Here is a 9562-nt window from a genome sequence, read left to right on the forward strand (position 1 = left end):
TTTTTTTTTTTTTTTTAATTAAAAATTGATCAAAACCAATCCTTTTCCAAAGGAACAAATCCCTTCCAGTGAGCTTGGATCTCCAATGGAAAGACTGTTTCCTGCCAGCTGAAGAAATAAACAATGCCAGCACCCTCTCTTCTACCAAGCAAGTCAGGCTTTTGCTGCTAGATGCTTTGCAGCACAGATGTTTCTCTTTCTCTCATTAAAGAATGCCCAAGTGAGGGAGGAGGAGGAACAAAACCAACACACAGTGCTCAACCTGTTGCTAATGGGGAGCAGCTTTTTTGTTAGCAGCTGCTAAATTAGGGGGCTCAGTCCCTCTTCACTTATGCACTGCGTACGTGGCTCCCCCCCCACTAAAATTAAGGAAATAAGCAGAGTTCAAGAGTGTGCACGTGCAACCGGGAAACGCATGCAAACCAGGAGAAGCAGAGGGACAAGGTAACACTTAGATCCAGGTCAGTCTTTTAAACATGTCACGTGGGCTTCAATGTGGAAAAACACCCTGTGGTTGACTCCACAACTGAAAGCTTAGTGAAGTTAAAAGCCTGGATCAAATTAACAGCAGCTCCGGTGATCCACTGCCCAGATCACAAACATATTAGCATCATTGGAGCTCCAAGCACCGTGTCCCTCTCCTATGAAGCAGGCCGCACTCATCAGCCCCAGGACGGAGCTGCTGGCTCTTGACCTCTGCCACCACCTCAGCTGCACTGGAAATTCGCCAGCGGGGATGAGATAGGCAGGCAGCAATAAGGCAGCCATATGAACACAGAAACCCATGGACCTTGATTTTGGAGACAGCACTGCATCTGGGGAATAGCGTCCCATGGTCCCTCCTTGCCCTTCTATTTCCACCTTGGCTTAGACCACCGAGCTCTCCCGGCACAGCCGAGAACACCAGTGGGGCCCTGGTGAGCAGGTAGGAGTGTGCAGCACAGTGCTAGGTGGGAAAGAAATTTCATTGTGGGGGGGTGGCAGTGGTGAGGAAGGGGGGTGATTGATAGCCTTGCCCTCGCAGAGCTAGTTAACAAGCCCCCCTGTGCAGCAAATTTCAGCCAGGCCCCAGGAGGAAACTCTCCAAACAAGGAAAGCTTAGAGCAGGATGGGTGGGGAGAGATCCATGCAAATGCCACTGTGCTGCCTGTGCCAGCAGGGCCTCGCCCTCGGTGCTGCCATGCAGGCTGGGACTGGAGAGCTGGCTGAGGCCAGGGAGAGGGCTCTGTCTTGCAGGGACCTGTCAGAGCTTGCCGAGGCGAAGGAGGGGGCCAGGAGGAGGCTTCTGCTGAGTCAAGGAGGGAGGAGGAGCAGGAGCAAGAGCATCTGCTGCAGTTCTGAGCGCCTCTGTTCCCAGGTTATCAGGAGCAGATGCCAGCAAGGACTGCAGGGGCTAAAACCTGAAGCCCAATGTCTTAAAGGGAGCAGATCCAATGCTGCTTGCTGGGCCATCTGTCATTTTATTATTTATATCCCGGTAGCACCTCAAACCTTTGAGAGACTTCTTTCCTCTCTGGCACCTTCAGAGCTTTACAAGAGGCAGGATTGTTACCCTGTTTCCAGGGAGGGAAACTGAGGCACTGAGCATCAGTGACTTGTCCAACGTTACCCAGCAGGCCGGTGTCCAAAGCAGGATTGGAATGTAGGCTCTCCTAAGTTTCCGTCCGGTGCAATATTCACTAGGCCACAATGCCTCCTTACAATCGGGCCCATATCCTAGATGCTGGACCAGACACATCTCCTACAGCACCCTGCAGTCTAAAGGCACAGAAAGATGAAGGAGGGACATGCCTAGGGTTACTGAGCAAGCTAAGGACTGAACTGGGAATAGTACCAGGTCTCCTAACACCCAGACTGCTCCTCCCTTCCCACTCCTTTCTGCGACAAGGTGTGGAGCAGGGTGGAGGGAAGTATGTTTCCTCGGCTTTCCCAGGAGAACCACTGACTGGCCAAACCAGCATCTGCAGAGCTGTTTGGACAATAACGTGTACTCAAAGTTACTTACCACTAATCCCCTTAGTACCTAGGTGGCAGCTACATAAGGGACAGCTATTTTCAGGAGTCCTAGAGGAAGGGGAGCCTCCTTGCAAATATAGGATGCAGTTTGCAGCCAGTAGCAACTCCACCCTCAGACAGAGCTGTACCATGAAAAGACTAGTGTTCCTTGGACTGTAAGCACTGTGCGATAGGCAGTGGCTTGCATAGACAGCCCCTAGATCGCAGATGCCTCTGTACAGAGTTGCATGTGAACTAATTTATGTTACAGGGCAAGTGCATGTGATATGAGAGACAGAGGCCATTAATTAAAGAGTCGAAAAAATTTATGAGCTGAGGCCATTATTCTTGGCGGGACTCTTGTCTGCAGGACACAGTGGTTATGTTTTGCCTCCTGAAACCTATCCTCTCACTCCAACCAGATGAAGCGCAACTTTCTTTAGTATCCCACTGCCCTCACTGGCACTGTTACAACAGCCACATTATGGTGCCAGGGCTGCGCTGACGTTAATCCCAGTTTTTGTATAAATCGCAGGGCTCTGAAGTGCTTCAGGGCTTGCAGAAGGCACGTGAGCTGCTACTAAAGCAGCTAATTCAATTAGGATGGCAGCACCAATTCTCAGCTGGCCCTTCCTGTCTTCCCAGCCCATTCCTGGGTCTCTCAGATGGCCGGACCACCCAGCTCATCTCTCGCTAAGTCATCAAGTGCCACAAAAAACCTGTAGGAGGATGGAGGCAGCTTTAGGGGGTCACCAGGGGGTGGGAATAACAGGAGAGTGGCTCTGAGTTTTGATCAGTTTAATTACAAAATATTTTTTGCCCTCTGGGGTAGAAAATAGTAATTAGATCTCCATGTGCTGGATGGCTCTTAACAAGCATGATCCAAGCTGGCTTAAACAACACATACTATTGAAATGCTTGGTAGTTTTTAAAGTGACAGCCCATAATTAAAGCAGGAGGGCGGCTGCTTTGGAGTCAGACACCAGGCTGCCTGGAGACAGCTGAGCTGGCAGGCTGAGCGCGAGGCCTGTATGCCAAGCTAAGCATAAAGAGCTTGGACAAGCAAACAGAGCCTGAGCAAACCTTGCCACATTCAGCCAGAGCAGCAGCCAACCTGGTAAGACCCCTTCACGGTGTCCGGTGGCTGCTCTGCGCTGGCTCCCGTGCCCGGAAGCTCAAGAGCAAGAGCAGAGCCAGATGAGGCTCCATGCCAACTCTCCTAAGCGACAGGCCAAGGACGTCAGCTTGTCCCCACACTTCCAGGCGGCCAGGCTCTCTCGTCCTGCTCGTTCACCTTTCCCTCGGGATCTGGAGTCCCATGATGGCAAGCAGCGCTCTAGTGCTGCCGAAACAGTACTATATGGACCGACCAAATCCTCCACATGGGGCTTATATCCTCTCTGCCACTAGTTTCGTTCTGGAGGAGGACCAGGGAAATGGACAGGTGTCTTTACTTATGCCCTTCCAATCCAGAAGTCACTCACTGAATCCTTCTTCCTGACTCCTAAACAAATGTGGCATGACCCAGATATGAAGTGGGATGAATCTCTCCCCACTCAACCTGGAGCCCAGACTTTGACAGGCCAGTTATTCCTGCTTTCTCCTCCAACTCTCACTTTCTACATAAGTTTTAAGGTCAGCTTTCAAGGAAGGAGAGTTTCTCTGCAACACACTGCAGACTTCAGTGCATTGGTTAAGCACAGAACAGAGCTGGAACCGAGTCCTGTCACTGCCCAACACCGCTGCAGCTGCCTCGGACTGCAGAGGTCTTAGTAGCGGGCAAGATACCCCAGAGTGGCTGCCAACATACTAGTGGGAGGGGGTGCAAAAGGGCACCCTTCCTATTTCTGCCCCTGCCTTCCAGATCTCAGCTGCCACATGGATTTCTGGACCTTTAGAGAATATTTAAAACACCGAGGGTTCTCTGTCATTGTGTCTCCTTGCAGATGAAAGCTGTTGAGTGAAAGAGGCAAGGACCAAGACACATACTGGGCCCTTTCCAGCACAAACACAATGAGAGGTTCTGCTGTCTGAATACTGGTAGTCATTCAGAGGATGCATAAGCCATGCTAGAAGCTGGCCCCTCTTGCAGAGGGGGTCTGACTATACAGAGCACATGGGAGAGTGCAGCAGTTAAAAACCTTCCATGTGCACCTACTTTATTCTTGATCAATAAGCCTCCCAGCCTACTTTATTCTCTATCAATCATGTCAGCAGAGATGGCTTTTAATACACTCCGGGCACAAGATGCTACTGTGCAGTAGTTACTGCACGTTTATTTAGTCCTTGTGTAAGCAAATACTAAATAAATGCGCAGTCACTAGAGTTACTGCACAGTAGCACCAGTGAACATTTTTAAAGTGATGCTACCGTGCAGTAGCCTAATAATAGTGCGCAGGAGCGTATTAGTGCCATCCATGCTATGACAGGCTACTGCGCACTGAGTGTCTCATGTACATCCACATAGTGAGACTGAGCAGTTGGGCAACAAAGGAACATTTTCAGAGTCCCTGCTTAGATCAGAGCCATGAGTTCAGGCTGATTTCCACAACCAAAGCCATCAAATTGTCCTGTTAAAACTGAATGCAAGAAGGCTACTCCGTGGAACAGTCACCAGCAAGAATGGCCCCAAATCATGAGCATCTGATGTCAGAGTGATGTAGAACAGTGATGCTCAACTTTGTTCCTCAGCAGACCAGATAGGCAGTGCCTGGTCTGTCTGTGGCTGGATCCAGCTGGTGGCCCTGATCCAGCACCAAGGACAGTCATAGATCCCCATCTAGCCACATGGAGGGGAACAAAGGTAGCCTGGCCCCAAGGAAGGGAAGGGGAAATGGTCTGGCCCTACACGGGGAAGGAGATGTGGCCCAGCCCCATGAAGAAAAGAGGGCTTCACCTGGCCCTGCAGGGAAGGGGCTATGGCCCAACCCTGCAGAAGGAAGGGGGAGTAGCCCAGCCCCAACCTGGCCACGTGCAGGGAATGGGCACAGCCCAGTTCTGACCTAGTAGCTTCCATAGTAGCTAGGGTCAGGAGGGACCTGAACAGATCATCCAGCCTCACCCCCTGCCACAGGCAGGAATGACCTGCCGCAGTGTTTAGGATTTGGGAATCTGATAGCTGAGGAGGGTGGTCATATTACTTGCCCCTGCTCTGCGGACTGCATTTGGTCCGCAAGCCAGAGGTTGACCACCCCTAACTTAGAAGAATGAAGGAATGCGGCTCTTTGCTGCTGATGATGCACTGAGAGCTTTGGAAGGCACCACAGTCCCTCAAAAGGAAGCTCTGCTGAGGGCACTGGCTTGTAAACAGCAGTATTTGGGACTTGAAATGGAAGCATGTTTCTTTTCCTGCTGTTTATTATCCCCAACTGTCCCACATTCCCTAGTTACACCACCAGGATCCTTTATGCAGCAAAACTGGCAACCAAATTATCCTGAAGCTGGATGCTCCCACCATTTTCAACCTGCCTCTGCCCCTAGTTTTGTCCATCCCCTGGGGCAAGGGTGCCTCTATTGTGGGTATAAAAGAAGTATCTTCCCTATAGAGGGATGCTGAGCAGCTTTCCAACACATTTCCTCCTTTTGGAAGTAACCTATAGTTACTACGGTAGGTACCAAGTCTCAGGATGACACAGGAAGCAAAACAAATGAAAGTGCTCTCCAGCTAAGGCGTGTTTGCATGTGCAGACAATATGTCTTAAACACCAGCAACATACCAGCAAAATCATTTTCTTTTGCCCCACAAGTTTGCTCCCTGGGTGCAACTCAAGTCACTCTGCCCATTCACCCAGTCACTTTCTCCCACTGGTAGTGACACAGGACCCAGGCAGCTATGGAACAAGCTCCCTTTCCCATTTTGGCCCCAATGTCACATCCAAGTACGTTCTCAGACTCCACAATGTACTCTATGGCCTTGGCCATTAGGTGGGGATTAGACACGATAATGATGGACAGTGGTGTAAAACCTTGGGTTCCAGTTGCTGAATCACAACTGCCAACACTCCTTGAGCTTCAAGAGCATTCCAGCAGGCTGAAATCAAAGGCAGACATTTGGTCTGCAGAATTTTTGTTAACATGAGAAGAGAAACCAGCTTTAATATTGGACCCCTGAGTTTGCTATTTGGATTGCAATGCAACTAGCATGAATTAGGGTTGTGAGAAACTTCAGCAGCCGTTCTGATTTAGAGGAGTTTCGGCCTGTTTCGGAGCCTGAAACGCCAATTCCGAAAGGAAACAGAAGGCTCTGAAACATCTCTGAAACACAATCATCTGAAATGTTTCAGAAAATTTTGGCATTTTGGAGCCAGGCTTGCAGGGAAACAGAAACTAAGAAGAGCGAGAAGGAGGATGGGGGGAAAGACTGCCCTGATAGTGACATCTGTAGCTGGCCAGTGTCTGTGATCTGTCCCCGAGGTCCCTTCCATTCCTGGTGCTCTGGGGGAGGGAGGGCAGCCTGCTAGCATCCCATGCACAGATCTGGGGGCCTGCATCCCCCGGGAGGAGTCCAGCACAGCCCTGCATCCCACCCAGGGGGCTCGGGCCCCCAGATCTGCACACGGGATGACAGCAGGCTGCTATTGCCAGCAAGTGATACGAGTTTTGCTTTGAACAGTTTGAGGTGCAGTGTCACAGAAAACCCTGCACCTATCTCCTTGAAACTTGGCAGGCTTCATGTCATCAGAAGGGGCTACCATCCCTGCAATTTTCATCAGAATCAGGCATGAAATGATGAAGTTATAGGCATTTCAGTGATTCCCCATTACAGCCTATGGCCAAGTCACTGAAATGGCGGTGAAAAACTCCAAAACAGATTTGGCCAAATCAAAAGGGAACAGTGATCCGAAACACCGAAATGAGCTGCTGTCCTTCCGAAACTGCCAAATCTGAAACTGAATCGAAACATAGACTTTTCGCGCAGCCCTGGCATGTATCCCACTTGTGCATACCAAACAATCCCACTCTACTGAACAAGAGTATTTAACCTTTAAGCAGAGTAAGATTAATAACAGCCATAGCAGAAGTGCTCATGTTGTGGCCCTGTCAGATTCTAATGACTGCGAATTCTGCTAAGTACCTGTCATCAACAATCTCAGACAGGACATGAGATGGTGACTAATTCAGAGACAGACACAAACTACTGCAGAACCCCATGACAGCATTTCTTAAGAGATCTGCCTTTCAGCCTGGGACTGCACAACACATTCACATCCCAGGACTTGAAAGGTAGGGAAGGCAGAGACTGAAAAAGCACAAGGTCCCATTTCTTGGCAGCAAGCTCCAAGCTGTGAGCTTACCGTTGTTGCAGTGCCTCACGCAGTCCTGGAACACTGCTCGCCACTTGTCCTGCTCTTTTCCAGTCATCAGGCAGAAGTAGTAGTGCCGGGCATAGGGGTGCCAGAGGATGAGTGGAAACTGAGTGGGGCACTTCAGGATTGGGGCATTGCCAGATTTGGATGAAGTCCCTGTTGAAAGGAAAAAAAGCACCTCAAGTTACAGGTCTATGTTGCCAAGGCCATGCAGAACTGGCCTGGAAGGAGGCTTTAGGCTTTATAACCAAAGACCAGGGTTTGAATTACACTTTGACTCTGGGGGGAGGTCTGCAAAAAAAATTGGCCAGGGTTGGGGCTGTATGCACAGGTCCCTGCCAGTATCACGGGGCTAGGGCCAGCGGTGGTGACAGCTGGAAGGAACCGCTGCCACCTGGGCTGCTCAGAAAAGCGCAGGGCGGGGGGGGACTTGTCTCTTATACAGGTCTCTTGTCTCTTATGGGGGGGCTCAGCCTCTCGCCCCTGCCCCCTGATAATTCGAACCTTGCTGAAAGCAAGGCACAGACAAGTGACAACAAATAGGGTACTCTGGAGAGAGACGTCCAGCCTATCCGGGCCCTGGAACAGCACAGTGAGCTTCCCACACCACCCTGCACTGGTCACAAGAAATGCCCATGGGCGCCCAGGATCTAGAGATGGCTAATGGGACACTAACTGGGTGTTGCTCATCCCCCTCCAGCTCACTGGCTCATAATCATAATATTTCCTCATCTCCTTTCCAGCCTCCATTTGCACCATATGATTACATCCTTTTCCTGGAGTCTCTGCAACACAGCCAACCACCACAGGGGGCCCATTGAACGGGGCTGGCACTAAGCCACAGTGGGAAATTGAACTGCTGGAAATACTTGTATTGGAAAGGGAGATGGGGGAGAGAAGTGTGTGCCAATTGTGCTTTGCTACCAGCTGTGGAGTAGGTCCTCCCCCCCGTTTTCTTGCAGGAACAGGTCCAGCTAGACTCTGCTGATCAGGGTGGGTGGCATTGCTCCATCTGAACATCCGCAGAGTAGAATTTGCCCTTGCCCCAGCCTCCAAGCACTCCAGAACAAGCATACTTCTCCACCCCACCTTTGCCTGAAGCACAAATAGCAACCTAGGCTCCCCCTCCTGTTCAATGACAGCATCCCAACAATGAGTGGGACCACTGGAAAAGCAGTGACGAGTGACAGGTCAAAACAGAGAGGCAGCTCCACTCTTTCCATTAGGCAGAGTAGCCGCCAGCCACAGCCCCAAACCAAATGGAGGAGTAGATAAAGGCTACTGGTGCATGTCATAGGTTGATGGGTTACACTGAGCCTTCTTTCAGCCGTTATGCGGCCAGAGCAGATGGATGGATGGGTGTTGGGTATGTTGAGTTCCAATCAGCATCTCTGCATTTTATTAAGGCTTAGATTATCCCAGAGGAAGAGGCAGCAGGGAAAGCACACACATCTGGAAAGCCCAGCATCTTTAATAAAGAAAGAGCTAACAAATTCGAAGCAGATTTCCTTCTAGGGAGCTAACGAGGCCCTTCCTTAAGCTGCCAAGGTCGAGATCACTTCACTGTGCTCACAGGGACAGAAGAACTCACCCACTGGCGCACAGCAGAGCACACAGCAACCTGCAGCTGCCTGAGAAGCAGGTTCCCACTTGGAGGGAAAGTCCCAAGGTGGGAAGTGTGGCTCCAGGTTGAACCAAGCCAGGACCAGCGTGTTTCTTTCTTTAATTTCCCACAAACTGCAGGACTGTTGTTTCCAAATGAAATAAGCTTCCTGGATATTGCAGCTGCTCAGCTAAACTGACATCACCGAGTTCACCGAGCAGCCGTGGGGGAGTCCAGGGTCTGGGATGCCTGCTGAGAGCCAGGGCTTTCAGACCTCCATGCTCCACAGAAGATGCCCTGGAAGCACTGGGGTCCAGCCTCTGGATTCCTAGCAGCTGTTCCCAAAAGGGTTACATGGGAACACAGCCTTGAGTTTCATGAAAATGCATGGATCCCAAGGTCTCAGATGAAGAATTTATTTCTGACTCAGACTGGCCAGGCCGCCAGTGCAACTTGTTTCCCCAGTTTTGTGACCAGTTCTTCCCCTGGGTCCGCACTGTCATTATCAAACAGAAGTGGTATTTGAAAAGGCACAAGGCTCTGACTCATGGACCAGAGGTTGGATCCCAAACACTGCACCTCACTTCCAGCAGTGACCAACACTCCTGCCCTCTGTAGCTCCTGGGCAGAGCAGAGAGCAAAATGCTGCCACCGTATG

The 9562-nt window shown here is 50.7% G+C and overlaps 1 protein-coding gene across 1 annotated transcript in view; it reads right to left on the reverse strand.

Moving 5' to 3' along the window:
* FAM129B (family with sequence similarity 129 member B) overlaps positions 1-9562 on the reverse strand; it is a gene marked incomplete at its 5' end in the record, with an annotated part of 116618 nt that overhangs the window by 26605 nt on the left and 80451 nt on the right. The window contains one exon of the mRNA XM_019510286.1: positions 7290-7457. Within this exon, the coding sequence (XP_019365831.1) occupies positions 7290-7457 (168 nt within the window). The remainder of the gene's footprint in view (positions 1-7289; positions 7458-9562) is intronic.

This window comes from Gavialis gangeticus, unplaced genomic scaffold (assembly GCF_001723915.1).
Source record: "Gavialis gangeticus isolate Ggan-Ray unplaced genomic scaffold, GavGan_comp1, whole genome shotgun sequence".
NCBI lineage: Eukaryota > Metazoa > Chordata > Crocodylia > Gavialidae > Gavialis > Gavialis gangeticus.